This window comes from Bos mutus, chromosome 18 (assembly GCF_027580195.1).
Source record: "Bos mutus isolate GX-2022 chromosome 18, NWIPB_WYAK_1.1, whole genome shotgun sequence".
Taxonomy (NCBI): domain Eukaryota; kingdom Metazoa; phylum Chordata; class Mammalia; order Artiodactyla; family Bovidae; genus Bos; species Bos mutus.
In genome coordinates this window covers 54,915,692-54,931,821 of record NC_091634.1, presented here as the reverse complement: position 1 = coordinate 54,931,821, position 16,130 = coordinate 54,915,692, and the positions used below count along the sequence as shown (strand labels likewise).

General features: G+C 40.1%; 1 protein-coding gene across 1 annotated transcript in view; it reads left to right on the top strand.

The window, feature by feature from the left end:
- The window catches only part of CENPN (centromere protein N), a 19,221-nt gene extending 3,091 nt beyond the window's left edge, over positions 1-16,130 (top strand). Inside the window, exons 3-11 of the mRNA XM_005907876.3 lie at positions 492-537; positions 3,067-3,126; positions 3,405-3,481; positions 7,933-8,109; positions 9,357-9,458; positions 11,474-11,537; positions 13,041-13,153; positions 15,149-15,275; positions 15,504-16,130. Of these exons, the coding sequence (XP_005907938.1) occupies positions 492-537; positions 3,067-3,126; positions 3,405-3,481; positions 7,933-8,109; positions 9,357-9,458; positions 11,474-11,537; positions 13,041-13,153; positions 15,149-15,275; positions 15,504-15,586 (849 nt within the window). The 3' untranslated portion in view covers positions 15,587-16,130. The remainder of the gene's footprint in view (positions 1-491; positions 538-3,066; positions 3,127-3,404; positions 3,482-7,932; positions 8,110-9,356; positions 9,459-11,473; positions 11,538-13,040; positions 13,154-15,148; positions 15,276-15,503) is intronic.

Below are 16,130 nucleotides of genomic sequence, written 5' to 3'. Positions count from 1 at the left end.
AGTAGTAGTTCTCAGCTGAGATGGTTTTGCTCCCAGAAGACATGACATCTGGAGATGTTTCTGGTTGTTAAAACTGGGAGTGGGCGCTGCTGGCTTCCAGGGGATAGAGGCCAGGAATGTTCCTTTACATTCTAGGACAGCTTCCACAAGACAGATGTATCTGACTCAAAATGTCACTCAAGCCTGGTTGAGAAATGCTGGTATAGAGGAGGTGTGGAAGGATACCATTGATTGAAAAAACCAAACAGAAAGTTAAAAGTGATCAATGAAGAGTAGATGGTGGGAGAACAGTTGTGAGAGCCCGTACTGGGACATGAATCGGAAGCCATATTTGTTACTTAACAGAAGAGCATAGTTGGGAGACACGTTGTCAGTACAGTATGGAGAGGGCCCTCGTAGTTTGTCCTTAGCAACCCTAAAATGTGCTGTAGATGGAGTGGAACCAAACCTGTCACCATAATTACTAAAAGTATTATTATAATCTCTTTCAGGAGAACCGTGCGAGTCTCAATGACGCAGCCCATTTAGACATCATTTGTAAGTCTTGGTGATTTGTATTTACACTTAACCAGTCCAGTTTCATCAGAGAGGCAGTTTTGTATGTGATGGCTCAGATTTTAAAGTGAAGCTGACCTGGTTTCATATTTCAGCTCTGTCACTTACCAGTCTGTGTCCTTTGCCAAGTCATGTCACCTTTTTCTAAGCTTCAGACTTTTCCTAAATCAAATGGACATAATAACAACCTGTATTTCACAGGATCGTTGTGAGGGTTAAGTAAGATAAGACTTGAAAAGTTCTTATCACAATAATTGGCACATAGTAAATATTTGCTAGGCTTTGTATTATTGCTAACAGAATTTGAAAATATATTTCTGAGAATTTGTTATAATTACAGTGCCGCTTGTAAGGATAAAACTGACTGGACTTGCACGTGGTGTGGTCAAGGGGGTACTGAGTGAGAGAGGCAGGCACGGCTCCGGGGTCTGCATGTGCCACTAGAAAGAAAGTGGACCCCTGACTAAGACAGTGGACACTAGAAGTGGACCAAGCTTGTCACAAAGATCATGGGTTAGTCTCAGATATGTACTATTCAAGGAAATGTCAGCATTTGTACTTAATTCTTTGCCATTTATCATGAACTTCTGCATGGTGTTTAAAAGAATCATTATCAACAAAAAATGATTCATCTCCATTATTAATATAACAACCTTATTCAGAGATCATTTAGCAGGCCATCTGAATTCTGAAACACAGAACCAAGGAAGAATATACTAGAAAGAAACAAAACCCTTTGGATGCTGTCTTTAAGGGCAGACATCATATTGTACCTGATTACACCTGTTTTAGACAAAACTAGATAATGAAGATTTCTCAGGCCATCACCATAAACAGACTGGATAGGGAGAGAACACTAAGGCACCAAAAAAGAAAAAAAAAAAAGACACAGGGCAAGAAAAATAATAGTTCAAAGGCACAGCAGGTTGGTGTCCTTGAGTGTTGGAGCCCACAGTCCCTCTTTTTGGGGTGCAGAGCACCTTGGTCCTAGGTCCAAAGACACGGATGCAGATGGGGGTCAGCACAGGGACCGAGTAAAGCCAGGATGATGATGTGCTAGGACTGAGCTCAATAACTTACTGGATCCATTTTTAATCCAAGATACTCTTAAGTTTGTAACTCCTAAAGGGTGCCTTCTGTATCATACATTCATCCATTCATTCAGTCAGTCATCAAGTACATATATTTAATGCCAGCCAGTACTCTTGCCTGGAAAATCCCATGGACAGAGGAGCCTGGTAGACTGCAGTCCATGCGGTCATGAAGAGTCAGAGACGACTGAGCCACTTCCCTTTCATTTTTCACTTTTCACTTTCATGCATTGGAGAAGGAAATGGCAACCCACTCCAGTGTTCTTGCCTGGAGAATCCCAGGGACGGGGAGCCTGGTGGGCTGCCATCTATGGGGTCACACAGAGTTGGACACGACTGAAGTGACTTAGCAGCAGCAGCAGCAGTGGCTAGACACTGGGAATAAGATGAACAAGACTAAGTCCAGTATGAACAAGACTAAGTCCAGTATCCCATGTGTACAAGCAAGTGTACAAATGAACATCTAAATATATGCTGTAATGTCAGGTAGTGATAAGTGCCAAGAAGGAAACTAGAGCAGGGCAGAATGTTGTTATTGTTGTTCCGTTGCTAAGTCACGTCCGACCCTTTGTGACCCCATGAACTGCAGCACACCCGGCTTCCCTGTGCTTCACCATCTCCCAGAGCTTGCTCAAACTCAGGTCCATTGAGTCGGTGATGCCATCCAACCATCTCATCCTCTGTCGTCCCCTTCTCTTCCTGCCTTCAATCTTTCCCAGCATCAGGGTCTTTTCTAATGAGTTGACTGTTTGCATCAGGTGGCCAAAGTATTAGAGTTCCAGCTAAAGCATCAGTCCTTCCAATGAGTATTCAGGGTTGATTTCCTTTAGGATTGACTGGTTTGATCTCTTGAAGTCCAAGGGACTCTCCAGCGTCTCCTCCAGCAGCACAGTTCGAAAGCATCAATTCTTTGGTGCTCAGCCTTCTTTATGGTCCAGCTCTCACATCCATACATGACTACTGGAAAAACCATAGTGGGATGGGGGCTTCAATTTGGGTAGAGTGCTCAGGGAGGCCTTTTTGCATGGTGGCGTTTTAGTAGAGACCATAATGAGGTGCCTAAGGAGCTAGGAGAAAAGCGCAAAATAAGCAAAGTCGATGGAAACACCAGTGCCGGGAACATGTCATCGCTGGCTTGCTGGAGAGATGCAGCACTCTGTGGAGTAGACCTGTATGGACAGAATAAATGGTCTAAGAATAAAGGCTAAATCTCTACTGTGTTGAGTAATTCATTATAACTTATTTTATTGGAGTAAATTTAACCCATTGAAAATTTATATTTCAAAGAAAAATCTGCATAACTTAATTTGTAAATTATTGTTATTTTCTCCACTTTCACATTATTAAAAATATGTACTTATAAGCCCGTTGCTTGAAAGTTTTCTGACATGCAGTAATAAGCTGTTTCTTCTTCCCTCAGATACTCAGTTTCATCGGCACCAGAAAATTTGGGATGTTTTTCAGATGAGTAAAGCACCAGGTGATGTTTCTCATTTTAAACCAAACACTTGTATTTGATATTTGGGCAATTTAAAAAGGAACAGCAGCATATTCCTCTTAAGTCTCTTCTTTCCAAATGAAGTGATTATTACTCATGTATAGAAAAGTGAGAACTATATTTGGTGATGCTGAGTCAGAGATACTGGCAGTGTTTGTGTGATTCGATCATTATTGTTCTTACCTTCAGGGTCTTTGCAAATGTATTGAAGACAGTGTAGCTCCCCTGATTTTTCTTGATTTTTCTTTTCACTTTGACAGGTGACGACATTGATCTTTTTGATATGGAACAATTCAAAAGTTCATTCAAGAAAATTCTTCAGAGAGCATTAAAAAATGTAAGAATAGAATTTATCTGAATTTCCATGAGATTCAATTTCACGGCACCCATGCACTTAAAATTCATCACTACCTTGTTTTTTTAATTTGCAAGAATTTCAGTTAGTAATATTCCATACTATTCTACTCAATATCAAAGACAAACTCTGCTCATTGTAAAAACTTTCTGCTCGCCTTAGCTTTCAGTTCAGGGGTTCTGCTTCTTTCTCAAGAGCAGCACTGCCCAGTAGGACTCTGCATTGATGGCAGTGTTCTAGATCAGAGATGTCTAGCACCAGCCAAGCAGCTATATGTGGCTGCCAAGAACCTGAAGTGTGGCTGGTTTGACTGAGAATCTAAAAATGATCATCTTATTTAACAATAATGAATTTTACTTAAATGGCCCTGGGTGGCTCATGGCTGCGGTTTGGTCATTGTAGCTCGAGAGCCAAGCACCACTTCAACATCTTGTCATAGGCTGAGGTGATAGCCTTCTCACAGCCTCCCCTGCTTCATTCCCTTCCCACCTGACTCTGCCTTAGTCCTCCTTGCATAGAGGAAGACTAGCAAATGCCCCAAATTCTGTCCTATCCACCTCACTATGCCCATCCTCTGGCACATTGGTGTTCCCTTTTGGAGCATATTTTGATTCTCAAACCCCTTGACTTGTATCTCCATCCCCTTTAGTCCAGTTTAGTCACTCAGTCATGTCCAACTCTTTGCGACCCCATGGACTGCAGCACAACCAGGCTTCCCTGTCCTTCACCAACTTCTGGAGCTTACTCAAACTCATCCATCGATTCGGTGATGCCATCCAACCATCTCATCCTCTCTAGTTCCCTTCTCCTCCTGACTTCAATCTTTCCTGGCATCAGGGTCTTTTCCAATGAGTCCTTTGCGTCAGGTGGCCAAAGTATTGGAGTTTCAGCTTCAACATCAGTCCTTCCAATGAATATTCAGGGTTGATTTCCTTTAGGATGGACTGGTTTGATCTTGCAGTCCAAGTTACTCTCCAGAGACTTCAACACCACAGTTCAAAAGCATCAATTCTTCGGCGCTCAAATTTCTGCATGGTCCAGCTATCACATCTATACATGACTAATGGAAAATCACAGCTTTGACTTGATGGACCTTTGTTGCTAAAATAATGTCTCTGCTTTTTAATATGCTGTCTAAGTTGGTCATAGCTTTTCTTTCAGGGAGCAAGCGTCTTTTAATTTCATGGCTGCAATCACTATCTGCAGTGATTTTGGAGCCCAAGAAAATAAAGTCTGTCACTGTTTCCATTGTGTCCCCATCTATTTGCCATGGAGTGATGGGACCAGATGCCATGATCTTGGTTTTCTGAATGTTGAGCTTTAAGGTTTTTCACTGTCCTCTTTCACCTTCATCAAGAGGCTCTTCAGTTCCTCTTTGCCTTCTGCCGTAAAGGTGATGTCACCTCCATCCCCTTTCCTCATCCTTTAGTCTGGAACTGGTCCTGCTTTCTACTTATCCACCTGTCACCGAACATGTGCCCTCATCTCCTTTCTTACAAGGACCCTTCTGTGTGCTCTGCATTCATCCCCTGCATCCTCATCCAATTTTTCTGCTCTATTTTTCTCTGTTCTCTTTTGTATCCTTACTCCCTTCCCTCATCTGCTTCCTACTCTACTGCTTAGAAACATGCTTAATTCTCAGAGAAAATACATCCTTTCCCCAGGCTTATCCTCAAGCCCTGCTTTTTCTGCCACAAGACTCTTGGAGGGAAATATTTCTTCTTGTTCCTGCTGTGCCCCCCACATGGAAGGAATCCCACCGGCCCCTCCCCATTGCCCCCTTCACTTGTCTCCAGCAGGAGCACAAGCTTAGCCTGAGTTAGCAGCTGCCTGCAGAAAGCACCTACTCTGGTCTACTCCTCCAGGGGCCAGCTCTGCCCTAGCAGGGAGACCACTCACAGTGGTCCTGCCAGTGACCGTGTAGGCAACTCTTCCTGCTTCTGGTTTTGGTATCAGGGGGATCACTTGCTTGGAGCAAACTCCCCATTCCATTAATCATTAGTTTTTAAAACATTTTCATAACCTGTAAGACAAGTCAACCCTACCCCTACCCCCAATTATTTTTCTTTGTCAAAAATGTGCTAACCTTTCCTCCAAATGAATCTTAGAATCATTTTATGAGGTTTACAAAACAAAATCTTCAGCCTTTTGAGGGGGAACGTATTTATAAATTAATTCAAAGAAAACTGTAAACCAAAAGAAGATTTCTCTTTTTTTTTATTATTATTTAAATTTTGTGAATAAGTTGTTATTTTGGATTATATTATTTGAAAACTTGTTACCATGAAATTGTGAACTCTGCAGAGGTTATAGGAGAGTCCCATCTGGACTGTGGGTATACTGCATGCACCTGCTTTTTTTTTTTTTTTTTTAAAAAAAACACAAAGAGCCTCATAATTACAGAATCCCTGGCCAGTTCTCCAGGAATGTTGTAGATATATGGTCTGGACCCTTCTGGAAGCAGCCTTCTCATGAAGCTCAAACTGACTGGCTGACTCCTCTTGCAAAACTGCAGCCAGCACACCCACCCTACTTCACCCAAAACAAGAAAGCTAGAAAGCGTCTCCTCTCTCGGGTCCAGTTCAGAGTTTATGTGCATCTTCCTTCCCAGCACCTTCACTTGACGCCTTCACTTCACTCCCAGCTCCTCACTTGACGGCCTTTCCTGTTCCTCTTTTGGGCAGCAGGGATTTCTGTTCTCTGAACCCCAGGCCACCCCTACCATGCAAGGGGAAAAAGCATCTGAAACACACATTTCCTCCTACTTTGATGCCCTTGTATTTCAGTTGTTAGATCTCTTCTCATCTCTACCATGGTCCGAAAGGTTTTGCCTCGTGAATGAATTTCAGGCACGCTAGCAGGGGCTGGTGGAGAAGGAAATGGCAACCCAGCCCAGTGTTCTTGCCTGGAGAACCCCACGGAGCCTGGCATGCCACAGTCCACGGGGTCGCGAAGAGTCAGACATGACTTAGAACAGCAGCAACAGCATGGCGCTGGGGCAACAAAGGGGCTTTTTTACTGGTCACATCTGTCCTGCTTGAAAGGCCAGCCGGAGAGTGACATGCTGTGTGCGCTGCAGGTTTTAGATGAGGATAAACAGGTAAAGGCCTTGGGTCTTCTCTGTCTGCCCTGTCCCTTTACTCTGAGCTGACCAGCACGTCCTCATCCCTTTCCTCAACCAGCTGAGGTCTCCTGGCTTATCTTTACCTTCCTCTGCATAACTTAACTAGTGGCTAGTTAACCCCACTTTCCCAAAGGCTGATGATGGCGACATCATGCCAAGTAGTATCTCCCGGTGCCCAGGACTGAAGAGTGACTCAGTGGCTGCTCTAGGACAGGTGTCTTAACCTTTTTGTGGCAACGATGTTTTCGCTGTTAGTGAAGCTTATGGACCACTTCTCAGAAGTGTGTTTTTAAATGCTGTAAAATAAAATCTACAGAATCACAGGGGAAACAAATGATAGCTACTGTAAAGGCATTAAGATGGCAAACAGATACAGTAATGCATGTGCTTCTTTATTAACACAATAAATAATCTCATAATGGGTCTAAAAACAACTAGCTTCAAAGTGCTAATAAGTGTAAATGATATTCTTAAGGCTCATGCAACAATTGTAATGTGATAAAAATACTTGAGATTTCTGTGGACAATAAAATAACATCCTAAAATTCTACTGTCTTGATGCCTACTTTCACTCCCTACTTGAAGGGAGATGCTAAATTTCACTTACGAATAAGGGATTGAACCCAGGTGGCCTACATTGTAGGCAGATTCTTTATTGTCTGAGCCATCAGGGAGGCCCACAAGTAAAGATGAAATAACTCCCCCCCGCCCCCACCAAGTCCAGAGATGCCCTGAATTCTAACCATTGACTTCAGGTTAAGAACTCCTTCCCGGAACCATGGGGGAGAGAAGCTGGTATGAGAGGGCACAGGAAGCGTAACTGGGGAGTGCTGGGTGTAGTGTGTGTGTGTGTGCGCGTGTGTGCGTGTATGTGAGAGAGACAGGATTAACTGCACATCTTATCAGATAAAACTCTTCAAAATAGAAAGTTCTTGGGAAAACTTACAAAGAGACAAACTAAAAACTATGTTTTCCAGTTATTAAAGGTAGCCCATTTTCTGTCCCTTTCTACTATTTTTTTCAGGACAAAGCCCAAGAAATTATTGAAAATTTGTGATGTCATACACTGATTGTGGGATTTAAATTCTTTTTTTTTCCTTCCAAAAGACTTTGCAAGGCATGGATGTATCTTTACAAAGCAACCATAAAACACTTATCCAGAGATTTCCCAAATCACTGTAATGAGAAGTAAGAGAAAAACTGCCAGATTTCAGCCAGACAGTGACATCCTTCACCCCTAAAAAGCATCAGTTGTTGGTACAATATGATATGTTAATTAGGGAACTTATGTCTTTTTTTTTTTTTTAAGGTGACAGTCAGCTTCAGAGACGCCGAGGAGAACTCGGTATGGATTCGAATTGCCTGGGGAACACAGTATAAAAAGCCAAACCAGTACAAACCTGCTTACGTGGTATACTATTCCCAAACTCCATATGCCTTCACTTCATCCTCCCGACTGAAGAGCAATCTACCCCTTCTGGGTCAGGTATGGAACCAACCACTATAAGCGGTATTGTTGTTGTTCAGTTGGTAAGTTGTGTCCGGCTCTTGGCAGCCCCACGGACTGCAGCACGCCAGGCTTCCCTGTCCTCCACTATCCTGGAGTTTGCTCAAGTGCATGTCCATTGAGTCGGCGATGATGCTATCTACCCATCTCATCCTCTGCTGCCCTCTTCTTTTGCCTTCAGTCTTTCCCAGCATCAGGGTCTTTTCCAATTGAGTCAGCTCTTGCATTATCCTTATCTCAGGGCCATGTAGGTTTAAACTCCTCAATATCATTTGATGTAAAATACCACCCATAATTCTTGATCTCCTAAAATAAGGAGCAGGAAGTACTATTATTCTGCAAGTGAGAGCACGGCATCAGCATTGGTTTAGAACTCTTCATTAGTGTCTCGAAATCGAGAAGTAATGCACAATTGAGGTAAAAATCCAACCAACGAAGTCTCTAAACAATCTTTTAAGACTTCATACCCCTTTTCCCAATCCCACTCACCCAAAGTAACTGCTTTTAATTGTTTTGCTGGTTCCTTTCGGAAGATGTTTTATTACAGAAACCAGAGTGGTACATAGGGTCTATAATTTGCTTTTTCTATTTGCATTTTTGCATGGCAGTGTCATTGTAGTATTAACAACTAATCATCAAAAATGGTAACATTTGCATATTCATCCTTTATTCTTTTTTTTTTTTTAAAGTGTCCGATCTTCGTGGTTCAACCTTCCTGGGTGCTTTTCTGAATCCACATTTTTGCTGAATAAAAAAGTTAAACCCACAATCTCTTTTTCAATGTCACCCCCTCATCCTTTATTCTTAACTCTCACCTTAATTTATCACAATTCCTAACTTTAAACAGGATCATTCTGGGACTTCCCTGGCAGTCCAGTGGTTAAGACTCTGTACTTCCACTGCAGGGGGCATGGGTTCAGGCTTTGGTTGGGGAACTGATATCCTGCCTGCTGTGTAGTTTGACCAAAACAAAAAAAAATAGAATCTGTTTTCTAAAAATGGTACCAAAGATCTTGCCTTTCTGAGGATCTTAATGCCACTAGCCACTGTTTTTGTTTTTCAAGCTGAGTAACAGACCATGAGATTTAATTGTTCTGGATTTCTTTTCACTTTTAAGTAAAAATTATTCACTGATTACAACTCCTACATTTTGTCTGAACAAGTATTATAAATAAAGAGATAGACACAGTAATGTTATTAATAATCTTGCTAATTTTCACTTCAAGGCACTGACAGTTGCTAGCAAACACCATCAGATTGTGAAAATGGACCTCAGAAGCCGGTATCTGGACTCTCTTAAGGCTATTGTTTTTAAACAGTATAATCAGGTGAGCCCATCTTTGACTCTATTTAAACCTGAGTCTCCATTTTCTCTTTCATGCGTAATTTAGAAGTTAAGCAGGTAGGAAAGTCTACCTCCAACAACAGGAGATCACATTAGATGTCCCTGAAGTGGAGAAAGATTTCAGCAAACATGATAGAAAATAAGATAATTCCTCACTTTCATCTTTTCATAACTGTATTGTTTATACTGCCCATTGGTCATTGGAGTGTATGTTATAGGGCCCCTGTTTCCTAATCAGCTATTCCAATCAGAATTTATTTTCTCTTCAGAGTAACTTGACATTATCTTTTGAAGCTGATTATATTATTCTTTTATGCAAGAGAGAAGCAGAATTTTTTGTCCCACTAGTCAAGTAAGTGATATAGGAATTAAAAGAGGAAGCATTGGTTTATGAATTCCCACAGTTTATTTGTCAAAATTATTTGAGTGTATTGACAGAAAACAACAAAATCCTGTAAAGCAATTATCCTTCAATAAAAAAAATAAAAAAAGTTTTATTAACACCTTTCAGCTATTTACTTTTCACTTGGCAAACATGAAACATTTTCAATACTGAATTTTACTGAGGGCAAATTAATGGTAATTTGTTCAACTGAGTTTCAATAAAATGAGCTTTGCATTTGAATGTTAAAAAAAAAATTATTTGAGTGTGGAACTTCCCTAGCAGTTCAGTAGTTAAGACTTCACTTCCAAAGCAATGGGCATGGGTTCAATCCCTGGTCAGGAAGCTAAGATCCCACGTGCCATGCTGTGTAAGTCAAAAAAAGAAAAAATGTTCTGGTCAAATATCAAGGCATATTATCCTGGGCCAATCTGGTACAAAGGGTATAACCATAATTCCTCATAACTTCATGAGGTGTGTCTAGTGTACTAGGAGTAAAACAAACAAACAAAAAAACCTATGAAGAAAAAAAATTATTTGAATGTATTTTTTCCTTTTAATGATAATGGATCTGGCCTTGCTCCAAGGCTCAGGGTTGTTGTTGTGTTTTTTTTCCCCCCTCTGCATGGCATCTGTGTGCTCATATGTTCAGACTCCTATAGAATTGTTAAGACTGTATATCTTCGAGCCCCTAGGTATGTTCTACTTATGTATTTTCATCTGTTCTAAGTAGAAAGAAGTGATGGCTTTCTGCAAGCTACTCTTTAAAGAAAACAAGCTTAACATTAAGAAGTTGCATACATATACGTTCCCATATGTAAAACAGATAGCCAGTGGGAATTTGCTGTTATGATGCAGGTAGCTCACACCTGGTGCTCTGTGTCAACCTGGAGGGGTGGGATGGGTGGGAGGTGGGAGGGAGGGTCAGAAGAGAAGGGACATATGTATACCCATGGCTGATTCATGTTGATGTATGGCAGAAACCAACACAATACTGTAAAGCAATTATCCTCCAATTAAAAATATTTTTTAAAAAAGTTAGATAATGATTTTCCCCCATAGCACCTTCCCTCTTACCTACCTGCCTCCTACCAAATTGCTATTAATATCAACAGTTCTGCTATGATTAGGTGCATTTCTAGAAAAACTCATCAAATACTTGATTATAAAAACAGTGCTTTCAGTGGGGGAAAGTGAGTGAAGGAGTCTGGGAGATTTAGACTTACAGCAGGAAAGTTATTTTTCTGTAAGCAATGTCAGTGAGGTTTTTTTCCACAGTTATAAAGACATAAAGCTGCAGCATCACATTGTAAAGGCTGCCTTTGATTTCTCTAGCTTTTGGCTCAGCAGCTATAGTTCTTCCAGATACACTTTTATGTTAACAAGGTACAGAGTTCCTCAAACAAAGCAGCCTTGTTGCTGGCCCCGGCAGCCTCTGTCAATATCACTCTAGGAGAAATGCTCAACTCAGTCTGCATAGGGCCTCAAATATCTGTGTTGGGAAAAACGAAAGATAAGATTCGCCATACTTTTGTGCACTAAAACTAATTAATATCTATACTTTGAGGTGATAAAATTAAGAAAGCATTTACTTTTTTCTGTTTTCTTTTTCCTAGAGCTTTGAAACTCACAACTGTACTACATCTCTACAAGAAGGAAGCCTTGGGCTAAATATAAATAGTATGTGTATTTTAAGATAAAAACTGAAATTTGGAAGGACATTCCTTTTCAGATTTCTCTCACCCAGTAAAACATTTCTGTACCAGGATTGTGATTCAAAAGTATCTCCTGTTTTCAGAAAACTGAAAAGTAAATTTCTGTTGAAGTGGGGAAGCTAAGCTAATATAGGTCTCCTTTAGAATTTGCTAGAATGGCATCTAATCATAATCACAACCAAAACAAACAATTAAATAATTTAACTGAGCATTTCTTCTGTGCCAGGCACCATACTAAGGTGTTTATATGTATCATTTCCTTAATCTTCACAGCAGTCCCATGAACAAGCTCTTTTCATGAGAAAAGAGGGGTAGAAAACTGGGTTTCAGAGAGGTTTAGTAACTTGCTGAGCAGAATCACATAACTAGGAATCAGCAAAGCCAGAAGAAAAACCGAATCTGAGCCTGGAGCCCAGGATCTTAATGCATTGGGTAAATTGCTTCCCAAGTACTTTATTGCACTTCGTGGGTATTTCGCTTTTTACACATTGAAGGTTTGTGGCCACCCTGTATTGAGCAAATCTGTGGGCACCATTTTCCCAGTAGCACTGGCTCAGGTCGTGTCTCTGTCACAGTTTCTCGCAGTGTTTCAGACTTTTTCATTTTTGTTACGGTGATCAGTGATCTTTGATGTTACTATTGTAAAAGATTACAACTTGCTGAAGGCTCAGATGATGGTCAGCATTTTTTAGCAATAAAGTACTTTCTAATTAAGCCATGTATATTGTCCTCTTAGACATAATACTGTTGCACATGTAATAGACCACAGTACGATATAAACATAACTTTCATATGCACTGGGAAACCAAAAAACTCATGTGAGTCACTTCATTGCAGTGGTATAGAACTGCACCCACTTATTTCTGAGGTGTGCCTGTAATCAGAGTCGTGACCATATCACCATTCATAGTTGACACGAGTCCATCCATAGAAAACCCAAGAAAATAGAATATGAAACTACTAATGCGGATCAGAAAGTTCGAAAAAAGTGGTGGGGTATAATATACTATAAAAATGGAAATGTTCCTCTTTCTTGGCAGTGACTTAGCAGTAAAATGAAATGGTGCAGCCATTATGAAGTAAACCATGCCTTTCCAATGGCATAGGAACTGCTATTGATTTCATGTTAAGTAAAGAAAGCAGGCTACAAAATTGTGTATATTTTATAAGCCCAGCCTTAAAAATACATATCTTTATTCACTGAAAAAAAGGGTTAGACAAATGTATTAAAATGTTAACAGTATTTATCTTTGTGTGGTAGGATTATGGGTGATTTTTATCTTCTTTCTTATCAACCTATATTTCTAACTTTCTACTTTATAAGAAATGATTACAATCAAGTGAAAAGGCAGTAAATGTTACTTCAAAATTATATGAGCAAGTTGAAAGATTAGGAATGAAAGGATGATACTTTGTGGATGAAATACATTCCTAACAGCTGGTTTCTCTTAAAATCTTCCATCTATAGTGGATTCAAGGATCATTCATGAAAACAAAGTTGAAAAAGAAAGAGTGCAGAGAGTGACTCAAGAAATTTTTGGAGACTATCCTCAACCAAGACTAGAATTTGCACAATATAAGGTAGGATGTTGCTATAAACTAACTACAAGCTATCAATATTTTTTAAAAAGAACTAAAATTTCAAGTGGAAAACAATTCAAAGAAACTTATGTCATTCGTCACTTTAATTTTGTATAATCTATGAGTTAAAATAGACTTCTTTATCGTATTTAGTAAGTTCCTCTGTTGCAAAGGACAACCTTTGGAAATTTTGAATCTGCTTTTTCATTTCACCTTTTATATTAATCCAGTTATGTGTAACCAGCTGTGATCTATATTTTTGAGGGAAAAACAGATTGTATCCTTCTAGCCCATCCACACCTAGAATAGTGTTTGTGCATGGTCAGTGCTCATAAATACTCATTGGACAAAAGATTGAAGAAATCAGTCATTATATAGCCCAGTTGGCATCACATAGGGAAAAAAACAGTAGCCTGCAAACCTGGCTCATTCCAGGAGTGAGTCACTGCCCACCAGGAAAGCCAGGTGGGGGGCAAGCCCTTGGCCACCATTAGCAAAATTCAAGATTTATATCATGACCACTCTAATCTAATAGTCATATTCATATTCATAACACTCTCCTCCCTTCAAACCTTCCAATAACATTCTTCCTGCTTAGAATTTTCTGCAGCTACAGGCCACACTTGAAGTCCACCAGTGATCTGCTTAGTCAGGCCCAACACCTGTTTGGTTTGGTTTGTTTTTAGTGGGAAAAGTTGATTTGACACCTTTCAAGTTAAGTTCCCTGAATGGCGGGTTTTAACCCAGTTCTTTTAAATATACCCTAAGACAGTCATTCTCCAAGTGTGGTCTCTGGGTCAGCAGCATCACCATCACCTGGGAATGGGTAAGAAATGCAGGTTCTTGGCCCCCCATAATCCTACTGGATAGGGGACTCTGGAGGTGGGTCCCAACCATCTGTTTTCACAAGCCCTCAAGCTGATTCTGCATAGAGAACCGCTGATCTAGGACACATAAGATTTAATCCACAAAACTTTGCTTTATACACATCTGAGAATGTGTCTATTCTATAAGTCAAGGTACGCATTTATTCATACCCGCTACTAAATTTCCCCTACCTCTTCTATTTTGAAAAATGCCAAACCTTCAGGAAACATGCACGAATACTTCAGTAAGCATCCATTTCCCCTTTGCTTCAAAATGCGCTCGTTGTTACCATTTAGCCACATTTGCTTTCTTTTCTCTTTCTTTGTTCTGAGCCATCTGAATTAGCGGCAGACATTACTCACCCTCTGCACTGCTTCATGCATGAGTGCTTCAGCATTCTGCCTCTAAATTTTAAGAATCATTTTAAGCAAAAAGCAAAAAGTTGAAGTTAGAGTCTAAGAGCCAAGTACCTATTGAAGTAGCAATACTTGGATATTTGATGATATGAGGAACTGTTAGTAATTTTCTTAGGTGTGCTAATGTGGAGGTGAAGTTTAGAAAAAATCCTTTTTAGGTATATATGGATATTACAAGCAGGATACTATGGTGTCTTGGATTTGCTTCAAAATAATCCAGTGGATATGGGCAGTAGGGAACAGGAGGTGGGGTAATAGATGGAACAAGACTGGTGATTGTTTCAGCTGAGTGATATGTATGGGGGACTCCTTACACTGTGCTCCTTCTATATGTTTCTTAAATTTTCTATAATAAGTTAAATTGTGGTAGTGACCCAAAACACATGAAATTTTTTTACATTGAAATGACAGATTACAAAAAATAGTGCTCATTTTCCATTAAGAATGTAAACCTAATGCTCAAGTAAAGGACATCCTGAGGGCAGGATCTCCTGCATGTCAGGCACTGTGCACCCTCGGCATTTTGTGTGCGATATTGCTGATATCCTGGTTTCCCCCAGTGTTTGCAATTAGCAATTTAAATGGTCCCACTCCCATTCATCCCTGTGTTTCTTGATAACAAGAATTAGTGAAACACATAATCCTGTCTCTTTATATTTTGCCATTGCAATTGATGTATTTAATAGTCATTTATAAATATATCTGATGACAGCTTGAAACGAAATTCAAAAGTGACTTAAACGGGGGCATCCTGGCTGAGAGAGAAGAGCCCCTCCGGTGCCTGGTAAAGTTCTCTAGCCCGCATCTTCTGGAAGCGCTGAAATCCCTGGCCCCAGCCGGTAAGTGGTCAGCTTATTTCACCAGTGGGAATTAACAACACACTACATTTGACCCTCTCTGTGCTGACTAATTGCCTCTCAACTTTCTCATGGCTCCAGCCTGCTATTCCGTCATGCCTCGTTTTGAAAATATTCTGTTTCATTTAACGAGGGTCCATGATCCACCCTCTAATCTTGGCCATTTTTAAACTGATGTTTCATTTTCTTTTCTTTTTTTTTTAATTTTAGGTATTGCAGATGCACCACTTTCTCCACTGCTCACTTGCATACCCAATAAGGGAAAGAATTATTTTAAAATTAGAGATAAATAAGCTATATGTGGTTTTTGTTAAGTACAGCATCCTTGACTGTATTGCATATGAATTTTAGTTAATGACTAGCTGGAGAGCTTCTATCTACAAAACCTGTTTTAGAAATTCATCCTTGATATTGAAGATTTGGAAATGTTCAATGTAATTCTTGGGACTGATTCTTTCCTCCTGCCGCAAAGCATAGCAGTTGCGGGACTAAGATGTGACAGGATGTCTTTTCTTTCACTCCTGTCTCTCCTCAATCCCAGAGAGGTCTGGTTCCATTGGGATTTTCTCTTAAGACTTGGATCACAGAAAGAAGCACCAAGAAACTACACCGAACTCAAAATTTTCTAAGAGAAGCATAAAATTGGTCCATTCAAAGGGCACATTTGGGCCCATTAAGTTATTATTGCAAGAGGTAGCCTACTAGGTGATTCAGTTATACAAAATAATGATTTCATTGTAAATATGATATTTCTCATAATCTATTTTATCACACATATGGCATTCAAACTGACTGGTAATATACCAATTTGTAAATAAAGATATTTAAAAACTGGTA